Source organism: Zootoca vivipara, chromosome 7 (assembly GCF_965207765.1).
Source record: "Zootoca vivipara chromosome 7, rZooViv2.hap1.1, whole genome shotgun sequence".
Classification (NCBI taxonomy): domain Eukaryota; kingdom Metazoa; phylum Chordata; class Lepidosauria; order Squamata; family Lacertidae; genus Zootoca; species Zootoca vivipara.
The window spans coordinates 25,788,299-25,802,628 of NC_142590.1; the positions used below are offsets into that span (position 1 = coordinate 25,788,299).

The 14,330-nt window shown below is 41.3% G+C and overlaps 1 protein-coding gene across 1 annotated transcript in view; it reads right to left on the reverse strand.

The window, feature by feature from the left end:
• HS2ST1 (heparan sulfate 2-O-sulfotransferase 1) overlaps nt 1-14,179 on the reverse strand; it is an 88,780-nt gene extending 74,601 nt beyond the window's left edge. The window contains exon 1 of the mRNA XM_035121385.3: nt 13,727-14,179. Within this exon, the coding sequence (XP_034977276.1) occupies nt 13,727-13,850 (124 nt within the window). The 5' untranslated portion in view covers nt 13,851-14,179. The remainder of the gene's footprint in view (nt 1-13,726) is intronic.
• Between the last annotated feature and the right edge of the window lie 151 nt (nt 14,180-14,330).

Consider the following 14,330-nt stretch of genomic DNA (forward strand, 5'->3'; position numbering starts at 1 on the left):
GGAAGCAACATTCATTATGTATTTCAAGCATTTTATCCAATGACTTTACACTATCATAATACTCCATGTGTCATGGAGAAACATCTGTTTTTTAAGCAAATATTGAGTGTGTAAATGTGGAGCACTGTGATTAACACTGTGCAATCATCAAACAGGGCCAAACACACATTTCCACATATTGTATGGACACACCATGTTCACACATGGTATACATGTTACATAACCACTAGTTTGGCAATATAGTAGGCCCACAACGTATGTAGGAATTACGTTCTGGGGACTGCGTCTAAAGCCAAAATTGTGCATAGTGAAAACCCATTGAGTTCAGTGGCAGGTGGGATTGCCAAAGTCAGATTTTCCCGGAACCCCATCCCTTTCCGATTTTTAATTTTTGCCATACACAAAAAGCTGAATGCACACACACACACACACACACACACACACACACACACACACACAAAGGCATACTGTATGTGAGGATGGTAACCATGCTAAAAATCAAAGTCTCCATGAGGGACTTATTTTTTTGTTCCTCATGGAACTTATATCCTACATTCTTGGTGTTAGGCAATCTGGAGGCCTGGGAAATATTTGAATATGAAATAAAACTTGCACAATTAGTCCACACATCAACATTTCCTCTTATAAGATAGAAAATCTAATGAAGACTTTGATACATACACAATTTTCATTGGGGGGGGGGGGTAAGCTCCAAATTAAAACTCAGAATTGAGCCATTTAGGCTGTCCATCTATGGGGAATCCTAAGAGTTGAGTTTATTTTTATTGTCATTCTAATTCACTTTTCATTTTGAAAATTCTTTGTTGGCGGAATCACTTAAAGCCCTCTTCACCTACCATGGCACTTCCTAATCAATAACAAACAACCAAGTTAAGACAATCAATGGCAAGTCATTCCAATGTGTTTTGAGAATTAAAGGCCAAACGAATCCTATTCAACACTTAGAACGTAGAAAGTATTGATTTTATATTTGTCAGAGTATTAACTACTGATGAAAGAGTTGGCCTGTGAGAGCTACAAGCTTAACAATTCTGTTTGCCAAAGACCCAGCTTCCACAAACAAGAAAATTGCTTCATCAGTTTCGTACAACAGGTGGAAACTGCATTTTGAGATGGGAATATCTAAAGCTGGCACAGTAATAAGGCATGAGCTATACTAATACAAATCTTATTTCTTATTCATAAAGCTGTGTTACATTTTATCAGCCAGTCCTAAGTGTAGTCTTGCTTGGGCAAGACAGTTTTATTTACAAGCTAGACTTAAGTCTATAGTTCTGAATAGGTTGAGTAATTGCAGAACTCTTCATGAGTGACAGAGAACACAATTTTAATAATGTAAGAATGCAATTCTAAGCCCGTTGTTTAGAATAGGGCCATAACATTACCCAGTTAGGTTGTATATTACAACCTTTATTCTGGAGTAGTTTCCAAAATGTCAGTAGCTAGAGTAACTGGTTTGCAGATTGCTGGAGGAACCCAAGAGCTACCATGGGATTTTCAATCGGACCATTCAAAAGTAAAGTGATTTGAGGACTGCAAAGAATAGCCTGGTGTCTAATGGAGTTTGCACTTCAGAGTCTAGATGGAGTCCACACTGCAACATAACTGTGAAAATAGTCCCATTCTAAACACACAGTAAATAAAATGGTATTGGCCTAGAAGGTACCATTGTGGCACATAGCTGCCAAATCACCTATGCCTTTGCAATAAAAATTGCAACCCTCACAGTAATATGTTCAGACTTATTTCCCAAGAGATAAATCATCTTCTACTCAACAGGGTATCCTGAATTCCTATCCCGAAGCATCGGAAACAAGGAATCCAGAATGGCTATATACAAACGCAACAGAAAAGAAAATGAGAAGCACATCCTATAGGACCTGACCTATATAAACACAGCAGTTTCTCAAATGTAGCCCTATTATATCACTTGCTGTCAAAGCTTGCGGATTGCATTGACCACAAACTGCCAATGCCATAAGGCAACTGGGATAACACTCCCCCCCCCAAAAAAAATCGAAGTCAGAGGCTGCCAGCTCCCTGCCTTATGTACTGCCGGGGGGGGGTGTGTCAAGATTCTCCTTAAGGTTCTCTACTTTGCTTTTGGCATAATCAAGGTGATTCTTCCAAGATTTAGTTCGTGAAAAAGGGACCACCCAAATATTTCAAAACCAGTATCTGCAGCAAAGATTGATTGTTCAGATGCCACACACCAACAACAGTGTAAATCCTTAAGTGGACACAACCCAAAAATCTAAATATAAAAACCACATCTTAAGGGTAAAACACTTTTCTACATGTCCCAAAATGTCTGTGAGAAACCCAGTACTATGCGGAGAACTTAAAAGCTGTACTTTAGTCTACTATTCTGAACTTGTTCTGTTTTCAGCGAATTAACACACCAATGACTTTGGTGCCCAAACCTAGAAACTAGTTTTCAAAACAAGAGGAGAATATTAGCTTATTATGTTATAAATTATGGCTACTTGAAAATACACATCCAAAAGTGCAAGACAGTACACAACCTTAATGTTTACTCCAATCTGCTAACACAAACACAAGTAACCAACAGAGGAAAGACATCATAAACCAGATTGAACGGTGGGTGGTTCAGAGAGCAGGTACAGCTGCAACACAACTCTAGGGTTGCCATATTTCAAAATTGAGCTTCCCCCACCCCCAACCAACACGCCCAGAAAACGTGACTTCACATGCCTAAGATCCAGGACAAAGCACTGCCTTTCAGAAATTTTCCCTGGACATCATTTCCACCTTTGAAATCCTGGTAATGTCTGGGAGAATTTGAATGTATGGTAGACAGTCCTACACAACTCAGTCTGAGGCACCCTCATTCCTGAGGATCAATCACAACTTGCCATGCTTCTCAACCAGTAAGCATTTAGAAAAGGAAAACTACACATGCCTGAGGTGCCCATTTAGAAGAGATGCCACTGGTGCACAATGATGTACAGGCGGGTCCCTCTTCTGTTCCCAAATTTATAAACACTTCTTTATCCCTCCTCATCCATGACAATAAGCCATGCTCTATTTCATTGCTCATCTTCTCTTCATGGAAAGAAACTATTCCCTAACTTCAGGAACTATGTCCTCAGCAATTATTAATTTCATTAAAAATTTAATCAGGCAGAAGTGGCATGCCTGTGTTACCCTTTCATACAGCCTTGAAAGTAAGCCCACAAAAGCAACCAACAAAAAAATCTTACTAGCTGGCAGGGGACTTACAGAGAATGATAGAGCGCTGCAATTTTATTCCACACACGAAGAAGACGACTTCCCCCCTCCAGCAGTCTATTTGCTTTCTACGCGAGGTACTGAGACCCAGTGTTCGAAACTCTCACTGTACTAGTTGCATTTTGCGACAGGGAATTTTATTAGCGCAAGCCGTTTCTGAGCTCTGGGTGCAGTAGTGAGCCAATATTTCCCATTAAAACTGCAGAGTGGAAGGAAAGGTGGACCTTGTTCTGCCTCCCCACTTCCAGCCCCTCTCTGAAGACCGGAGAAGAGACCTTCTTAAGAAAATTAGGGGGGTAGGCAGGGGAAGGACTAGACCACATGGAAAATGAATGTGATATTTTAGCTGCAGTTCATTCGTTTCCAACTTTGTATTCTTGTTTCAAAAAAAATACACATGCCTGGACATTGTTGTTGCGCCTGTAACCTCGGTTTAAGGTGCCATTTAGCTCCTCGCTTTCATATCTCAGTTTCTAACACTGCTGAGAGCAATCCATCCCCTTGCTTCATCAGCCTGCTCACTTGGCTACATGTAATTCCTGGTTACCTATGGCTAAACAGCCCAGTGCTTAAATACAAAACTAATTTATATGTGAACTTGGCATGGTAGTGGATTAAACCTGCTAAATAAGATTACTGAGAGAAGTACTTTCTTCTTACTCTATCAGTAGAAAAAGTACAGCCTATGATTTACACCTTCTGTCTGCCAAGCAGCAGCTGAGTATATAGTCCAAATTTATTCTAGAAGATTAACTCTTGTAATCAGACCTGAGCCAATGTTTGATAGATTTAATTTCAGAACCCAATTCAGTATTTCAAGGGGAGAGAAAGTCCTGTAAGTTTACCCCTCTACGTTTGTCAGTAAAAAAAAAAAATTGCTTCATCTGCAGTCAGAAGATGCTTTTTAATGATTTTTAAAAAAACACCTAAGCACAATCCTCAAAAGTATAAAGACAGGATTATGTATATTATATATGCTGTGGAAATGAAGGAAAAAAATACAAAACAATGCTGTAATTAGATTTTCAACACCAAGAATGTAAGAATATGACAGCACATTCAGGAACTTAAACAGTGTCCTTTCAGTAATTGGCGTTGGCAACTGAAACAATCTTCTTTGTACTGTTAAACTGTCATTGTAGCACATGCCAAATATTTCAAATCCCTATACAAATCAGCATCAGAATTTAGGCGCCTGCATCAAACTTTGCAATTTTTATATTTTAATGTTTAACAAAATAATGACATTTGTATCCCACACTGCCAAACCAACTATTCCCTCCTCTCTTCTGAAGCCCCTCAGACACCTCAAAATCTTCTCCAGGGAATTGAGCAGATTTTGGAGTACCGTAGATTCTGGGGCAGAAAGGAGGCAGAAAGGAAGAGCAAGTCCCATTGCGTAAGTGGCATTCTGCTTATGCAGCCTTGGATATGACCCTGACTAGACTTAATGGCATCAAAATAGTAAACTATTCAAGAAAGAAAAACCAGGGACTAACTTTCTATTCTTTCATGATGCATCAGAGAGCTATAAATACCACTGATCAAGTTTGTTTTGCTGGGCTGCGCACAATTAAGATCCAACATGACATTTCAAATGTAATTTGTGTCAAGGTATTTATTCACAAGAAGGCAGGAAACAAACATGAATTAAGGATATGGAACAGATTGGTTTTGAACTAATTAAGCAGGAATATATGGAAGATGAGACTGAGAATCAGAAGCATGCATAATTTTCTAAGGACCTGTCACACAAGATGTTCAATGCAGGCAGAACAAACCATGCCACAGTTGCTCCAAAACCCAGTTGTACTGCCTTTTTCAATAATCAGAGACATCAAGAATTTGTGGTAAATAAATACCACCCAACTTCAAACATGAGGATTTCTTTAAATGGAGAATGCTTAAAGCATTTTATTATAGAAATGTAAGGGGAGATTTACAGCAACCAAAAAATAGCATATTACAGGTTTTATCTACAGCTTAAACTAGATTTTTTGAAGCAATACACTTAACTTAGAGGAACAATGATATACGTGGAGCACCTTACACAGCTAAGTTTCTAAGAGACATATATACTGTATACTGGCTACACATTTAGAAGCTTTCCATAAACTCCACATTTAAGAGGAGGTAATTCTTCAGTGGGACCGGGTGGAAGCTAACAAAAGTAGTGCATTAATGTAGCTGAATTAAATATAAATGTATTAACATTCTCTCTGGCTAGATTTCAATAGTGGTAACAAGCTTCTGCAATACGTCTGGGGAAAATGTGTCCTGTTATTTCTAGTTTAGAATGTTAATATAAAAGCTGCAATATCCTCTCAGAATGAAAAAGGAAAAGAAAAGAAACAACCTACCATACCTTTGAGAATTCTCACCTTGTTCTCAACTTTGAGGTTTGCATACATATTCACACCCTGGAAAGCCAGAAGTGGCTATGTCTTCCCAGTGCATACATACCACAATCCAAGGGTTTCCCCTTTACTCTTACACTGAAAATTACAATAAGAAATTTTCCACATTTGTAGGAGCTTTCAGTTCTTCCCAAAATAATCAATTTGCCCAAGAAAAAAAACCCTTTTTACAACTTCGCTAATGCTACACCTAGTTCAGGGGCTGGAAGAATAATCTGCAGGGTCTTCCCCACACCTCTCTACCACCATCAGGCTTGAAATAAGTCTTCTGTTTCAGTCAATGGACTAGGTAATGTTATATGTTTGGGGGAGGCGGTGGTACAAGAAGTCATACAGTTTTCTAAAGCACTCACAGGCCCAAAAAGCTTGTCCTAGACTGAAGCCATGATCTTATTCTAAGTATCTGCTATTAAGCAAGATAGCCAGAGTGCATCCAAATTCAAACTAAGTTTATTTTGCTGGAAACAACAACAACAACAATAATAATAATTTATTATTTATACCCCGCCCATCTGGCTGGGTTTCTTGGGTGGCTTCCAACAGAACATTAAAATACAATAATCTATTAAACATTATATTGCTTGGAGGAGGGGTTCAAATATAACCTCTCTACTTGCTCCACTTCAAATAAATGGAGCAAACAAACATCAGCACTTAAAGCTGCCCTACCCAAAGTCCAAGGCTGAACCAAAGTCCCTGCCAGCAGAATATCTGGGAGCAAACCGGCAAGGATATGAGCTCCACAAACCAACTTATCTCAAGTTGCCTCTTTTGTGGTTATCACTGCAATGGTAATCAGATTGTCAATTTTGTTGTTTCTGATGCAAGGAGCAAACTTCATGGCCCCTGTCACAAGAGCCAGTTCATTGGTCCGTCCAGCCTAGCATTGTCTACCAAGCACCTTTCTAGCAACAAGTGGCTTTGCCACTTTCACTGGACATGCCAGAGATATAACTTGTAGTCTTCTGAGGACAAAGCCATATGCTTTGCAATTGACTGGTGGGTCCCACTGGCCCAAATAAAAACATCATCTTTTAAATGCAATTAAGATATTAAGAGTAGCTTACAAGGTACGATTTAGGACTGTCTTTCCCAACCTGGTGCCTTCCATATGTTTCTCACAAAAACTTCCTTTAGCCCTAGTCAGAAAATCAAGTTTTGAAATAGTATGCAAACATTTGCTTATACTGCCAAAGAAGTTGAAAGATGGAGTACCTACAAGGCCAATGCAAGATAGGAGAAGCCCAGATCAATTTTCTTGAATGCTTGTATATCCTAAATTATTAAAGCAAAAGGTTCAGAAAGCAAATATAACCACACTCTGAACTCTACAATAAATGGGCGTCTTTTACAAAGCAATAATTTTGCAATTATAACATCATTATTTCATTCAAGATATTAGAATATATCTATCTACTTTAATAGAGAAGTTGTATTTTTGTGATATATGTACATAATTCTGTCATCTATGTATCTTGCAGAACACTAAAAGACTCAAATCAATTTCACCATTGTATTTCATCTATTTGCCAAATATTTTCTAGCTATGAAGTCAAGTCATTGTTCAGCAACTAACAAATACTGTCAAGTTCTATTATGCCTCGTAACTATTCAAGTTCTTAAAATTGCATTAGCATTTGCATATCCCAAAAATGAAAAACAATGTAATTTCATTGTGAATTCACTGTGAAACATTATAACATTTCCCCTCCGTTTCCTAATGAGGACACAACCATACCAGATTCCATTTTATTTCCCCCCAGTCACCTTTTTCAACTGATCTTCATATTTAACCGATGGCTGTCAACAGCACAGCTTCTTTATCTATTTGAATTAGCAAATATGAAATATGTTGCTGCATCTCTTGGAACCTATTCTGAAGATACCATGAAGCTTTTATCGTGAATTTAAATTATCTAATCCTTTCTCCAGTTTACCCACAAATTGAGGCTGCAACTCTATGCTCATTTAACTCCTAAATTCAGTTCAAGGGAACTTACTTCTGAGTAGACATGCAGAGGATTGCACTGCAATCACCTTAAGCAAACAAAGATAGCTGCATGTGTGCTGGGGTAAGGAAGGGTCAAATGAAAATGCAAAAGTTCTGAAGGAATATGAACACTTCTTGATAGTTTCAGTGGATTCATTTCTTCAGATCAATCATTAATCTTTAACTTTGGACTTGCTCACTTGCCCAAATCACCAGAATTGATATGGGCTGTTGCTATATTTTTAAGATGTACATGTGAAACACTTTATGAGAACATCCTAAAAAACCTGTAACTGACATGTGACTAGTAAGAACTGGAAGTGGTGGCAGCTCAATGTTCACCAGCAAATGAAGCTGCTGTTGGATAGCAGGAACATCTTAGCTGCTGCTGCTCATAAAGTGCTGCAAATCTGGAGGATGCATACAATTCAGTACCTGAAAAATCCTGCACCGCTAGGCCACTGATGTGGCTCATAGTGGCATTATTGCTTTTAGGAATGGGGACAAAGCACATTGGTACAATCAAAAAAGTGTTTATCAGGTGTACTATTGCTCTAGGCAGGGACCAACATGTTGCTTCTAAGTATTAATGATGCGGATCATATATGTTGGATCATATACTCAGCAGTTCATGATCAGTTAATTACTAGGCAAAACACCGTGTTTCCCACAACATTTAAACTGTTGTCTTCCACTCTGCAGTGCTCCTTTGATATTTCTGTTCACACAATCAGATAAGATGCTTCAAATGAGTTCTCCAAAAAGTTACCGATTTCAATAGGATAATTTAGGTTCTTATTCATTCCCATTTCACAACTCGGACACAATCACCCATATTGCATATAAACCGATGCAAAACTATGGTGCAGTTCATCTTCATCCTCAAACAGCATGTGAACTGTGACATATTAGCACCCACTATAACTAGCATCTTCATAATATATGCTAACACTGATATTAGTTTTCTGAGTGCCAACATTTATGGACCAGCACTAGCCATGTCCAAGAGGGGGGAAATTAGCAGACCAAGGGAAATACCAAGGGTTTCATAAACACAAATATGTTTAGGAGGAAAGCAGTGTTAGAAACTGGGATAGAAAAGCTAAGAACCAATGGCTTTGGAACCTGGGTTGTGGGCACGGGGGCAGTCAGCAACACTTTTTTATTTATTATTCTGATAAGCATGAACTAATATGCAATTCACATAAGTGACACATGGTTAATGTCACATTGTTAGCAGAAATTGTTTAATTTGTTTAATTTGTTTAATTTGTTTAATTTGTTTAATTAACATGTTTAATTTGGTGTTTACAAGAAAAATATTGGTACCATACTTCAGTTTTCAAAACAATATTCTCTTTATTGTTAAACTCCTTAACTTTTTGTTCATCCTTAGCATATACTTCAAGGCTTCAAAGCACATACATTTCAGTAATCCTTGAGTGTCAGCCAGATGCAAAAAATGGCACCCAAACTTATGGAGGTGCTCACAAATAGAGAATCTTTAGGCGCTGGCGCCCTGCTAATATTAAACCCGGGAGGAAACCCCAAACATTTGAATTAAGACTGAGCATGCTCAGTTGGTATAGAATGCTGACTGACTGTTTGGGGTGGAAGGAATGACCCAGTAGGTCAGGGGAAAGCAGTGGTTGGAATTACGAAAAAGAGACACCTCACACTAACATTTTGTTGGAAGCCCCACTTGTACTAATCTTCAGCAGGGATACAAGGCAGCTGAAAGTACATGCAACACATACTGAATAACAACAGAGGAAATACCATAAAGTGAAGATACCAGGGAAGATACAACAGAAAACTACAAGGAATCCTCATGTTGTGAGGAACTGTGTAGGTGCAGGTAAAGTGTAGATTTTGTCCAAGTGCACACAAAACAGAATGTACACAGTTAAATACACATAGCAATGACATTCACGTATCACATTAAGACAGGATTTCCAGCTTACTATGAACAAGCAGGATGCAATTTGCTTCTCCAGACAGTAGGTAAATCAAACCAGGAAGTCAAAACTAAGCTTGGCTTCTTATGATGTGCAAACCTGGCAACCTACCGGTAATTTGTTGCTTCCAGAACAAGCAGAGTTTGAAACTTGCTTACAAACCTTGCTTATTTCAGAGCAACAAACCAGGATGCTTGATTTGCACATCATAGAAAGCCTGGTTTAATTGTGCTTTTCTGGTTTCCTTTACCTGCTCACATGAAGGGGCGGAGGGAGTGAACAGGCTATATGAACCAGCATAGTGCTTATTCATAGTATGCCAAGAATCTTGTCTAGTCTTTCATATTGAACAAACAAGGTTTGCAGACTCTAGTCATTTAATTGAATTTTCAAACACCTCCATTATCAAAATATGCACACAGCACATATCTTTGCATTGTTGTGCTTTTTAGCATAGGAATGCTCGCAACAGAATACTAACTAAATTCTAACACATACTAAATTGGGAATGTGGAGGAAGGTACCCTGTGAAAACAATTTCCGTTTATACCAACATAGGAATAGGGGATTTAAGATGAACTGCATTATATATATGTGAAACAGAATGTCGTCTCCGAGGAGGAGAAAGAATACAACATCTCATCATATAGCCAGTTATTTTGTGTTATTCATGTCAGAATGAGAAGCCCATTTTAAGTATAAACCACACTTGCCAGAGTAAGAGAATGCTGTTTCATCAGAAAGTATCCAGAAAAATTGTTCTACAAGCAGTTTTTTTTCCAAGCCTCCAAGATATATTTTCTGCTGTCATCGTTGAAGTCATACAGCTTTGTTTGTCACAGCAGAAATGAAGCAGGCATTCAAATTTCAAATGAAGAGGCAAAAATAGCAATCTGATTTATCATGCTAAATTTTACATATAATACCATGGACTTGTTCTTAGTTCTTTTAATGAAACAGCAGTTACTGTAGTCAAACTATAGACTTTCAAAGAACAAAAGCACTTTATAGAACTAGAATGATTCAACTGCTGAAAGGAATATAACAGCATGAACACAACATAATTTAACTTTTATTGGCTGCCAGTTCACAACTGACGTTATGTGGATAATTTCTTCCTGTTAACAGATACATAGATAGCACCAGATAACTTTTATTGCTAATTTTGCGGTGCTGCTTCTGTACAGATGTTAAAAGTAACTAATATTCTTTACTCGACATTTTTCATTTTATTTTTGTGTATTATGTAACAAATTAGCACTTCTTTTAACAAGCTAAAGGCAGCAGCCCAAAGGAGGGTGGGCAAAATTAATGGTGCTTGTATTGAGAATTTTAAAAAATAATTTAGAATTTGGCATCTTAGAATTTAACTATAATGACTGTACCTAAATATATTATGCTAAAAGCTGTAGCTCTCTTAAACTTAACCCATGGCTCTCTACCACACATACCGTGTTTCTCACAAAATAAGACACCGTCTTATATTTATTTTTCCTCCAAAAAACACACCACGGCTTATTTTCAGGGGATGTCTTTTTTTTTTGTTAAGCTTTTTTATTTTTTATTAAGCTTTCAGAGAGTTTTGCTGGGTCGGGGCTCCGTGTGGTGCGCGCTGCTGCCCTTGCCGGCTCCCGCTGGGTCGGGGCGCGGCGCACGCTGCTGCCCTTGCCAGCTCCCGCTGGGTCGGGGCGCGGCGCACGCTGCTGCCATTGCCGGGTCCCGCTCAGTCGGGGCTCGGCGTAGCGCGCGCTGTGCCGAGCCCCAACTGAGCGGGACCCAGCAAGGGCAGCAGCACCGACTGCTTCATAGCATGTTTGTCCACAAAATGCAAATTACAAGTCAAATTATTTCCTTTCAATTGTGATTTAAATAATGATTTCATAGAATCACAGACCTGTAGATTTGGAAGGGACCAGGATAGTGCAGCTCCCTGCAATGCAAGACTCTTTCAACTGACATGAGGCCCGAACCTAAGAGTCTCATGGTCTAACGACTTAGCTATCCCGACTATTTAAACCAGTCCATCCTGTTTTGAATATACACAACAATAAAAAGAGAAAATCCATTTTTACTCAAAAAACTGCACTGTGTTAACTCCCTTATACTGGGGATTTACACTCTCCTAATAAAGACAATCTAAAACTGTTGGTGTCAACTTCTCAATGGACAAACTGAAAAACTTTCCTTGTTACCACTTGTAACAAATACCTCTCAGAACAAGACCTTCGTCACACGCATATGGCATGCCACACACTTAAGGGCTAGATTCACCTAAGGAGTTCCATTAGCGCAATGGGGTTTTCCCCACCTCCCCTATGCCCCCATTGCCTATAGGATAACCCACAGAACAGTGCACAGGGGGAGGAGAGGAAAATCCTTCCCTCTGGCAGACTGAAATGCTTGCGCTGATGGAATGAGCGCCAAAGCACTAGGAAGAATTGCTCCTCCCTTTCAATCCAGCAGATCAAGTTCAATGTCAGTTATTTCTGTAGGGGTAACTCAGGATAAGGTCTTCAACATGTCCTCACATATCAGATATAACAGTTATTTTGCCTGCTTATTTTGTTAGTAAAGGAATAATAAAGGCCTGTGGAAATGACCTTATTTTTCCTGGCTTTGTGTGGATACAGGCAGATAGACACAACCTGGGTAAAAAAGCAGGTTCCATCTGAACACGTTCATAGAAAGGAATATAGGAGCCAATAACATTCACTTTTAATATGTTAAACTAAAGTACTGTAACTTTTCATGAGCATGGCCCAAGAACCTGTACATCATAAAAAAACTTGATGAACAGTACTATAGAATAATCTTCTGAACCTATCATATCATAGCACACCTAACAGTGGGAAAAAACTATGTTTACGGAAACACATGGGCTTTACATATGTACTTACACACACATGCGCACATAGACAAATTATACATATCGAAGCTTTCTTAATTGTACAACTATTTCAGGGAGGGAATGGGACTTGTTCTGGCACACCCTCTTTCTACAATCGCCAACTCGCCTATCTAACGAGTCAACCCACTTCCACAAAGTTCAAACCTTAAACAAAATGTGGCCATTTCACAGGTTTCCAACAGCGGAATGATAAAACGATGATATCTATAGACTGCCTCTAAACATCATTGCTATTTCACAGCACTAACTGCGGGCCACACTGGTTTCCTTGAAATCCTCTTCTTCCAGAGCAACAACCAACCCCCCCCCCCAGAAGGTACGGTAGGTAAACTCCAATGGCTTTCAGCAATTTTGATACTGGTGGGGAGAGGCGCACATACAGATTGGCTCCAAACTCAATGCATGCTGCCGCCGGCCCAGTTATCATAGAATCGTAGAGTTGGAAGGGACCCCAGGATCATCTAGTCCAACCCCCTGCAACGCATGGACCTCAGCTAAAGCATCCGTGACAGGTGGCCATCTAAGCTCTGCTTAAAACCCTCCAAGGAAGGAGAGCCCACCACCTCTAATAGAAGTCTGTTCCACTGCCGAACAGCCCTTACTGCCAGAAAGATCCCCCCCCCAATGTTTAGTCAGTATCTCCTTTCTTGCAACTTGAAACTGGTTCGAGTCCTACCCTCCGGAGCAAGAGAAAACAACCATGCTCCCTCCTCCATGTGACAACCCTTCAGATACAGTATTTGAAAGTGGCTATCCTATCTCCTCTCAGTCTCAGCTAAACATACCCAGCTCCTGCCAACGCTTGTCATAAGGCTTAAGTTTCCAGACCCTCGATCATCACCGTCGCCCTCCTCTGCACGCGTTGGCAGCCCTCCTTCTTGCGGAGTTCTCCTCCCAAACCGATTCCCATCGTTTGGAGACACGCGCGGGAACCGACGGCGATTTTTGCTCTCCCACAGCAATCTCTGACATGCTCCCCGCCGCTGCCCCCCCCAAAAAAACCCACCCTCGATGTCCCCATCTTTACCCCCTTCCCCTTCTAGTTCCGCATTACGAGGGGGCGCCGCCGCCGCCCCCCTCAGGAGGAAGGTAACCTCATTTCCACCACGCCACCGATTCATCCAGACCTGGCCGCCCCCCACCCCGCCAGCCACCTTCTCCAAGCCCGCCCTTCGCTCACCAAGCTTCCCTCGGGATTCCTCCAGCTTCTGGATCTGGTTCTCCAGGAAAAGGACGGACACGCCGAACGCCAGCACGGCCAGCAGCTGCAACTTGGGCGGCAGCATAATCCGGAGCAGCCCCATCGGCAGCAGCAGCCGCAGCAGCCGCCCAGCAGCAGCCGCCGCCGCCGCCCGCCTGGTCGCACGTCCGCCGAGGGATCACGACATCACGCGAGGCCCGGGCAGGGAGGCCGGAGGGAGCTTCGGCTCGGCGATGAGGGGAGGGCGACGGGCAAACACACACACACACACCGCGGGCGAGGGAGGCGGCGGCGGCGGCTCACATCCCTCGGGAGACGTCGCGGCTGCACCTCAGCGACGGTCCCTTCGGCCACCGACACGTCCGAAGAAAACACCTCAGCGGCTCCGTCGGCGACTCCCGCTCGCAGGCACGAGCTCAGCCTGCGCGCACTGCTCAGCAACCGAACGCCCGGGCGTCCTCACGCCCCCCGACGTCGAACCAGCCAGGACGCGGGTTCCGCCCCGGCGCTCGCTTCTCATTGGCCGCCGTTCACCGCCCTCCCGGCGCCTATTGGCCGTGCGCCTCGCCGGACCCGCCTGCCG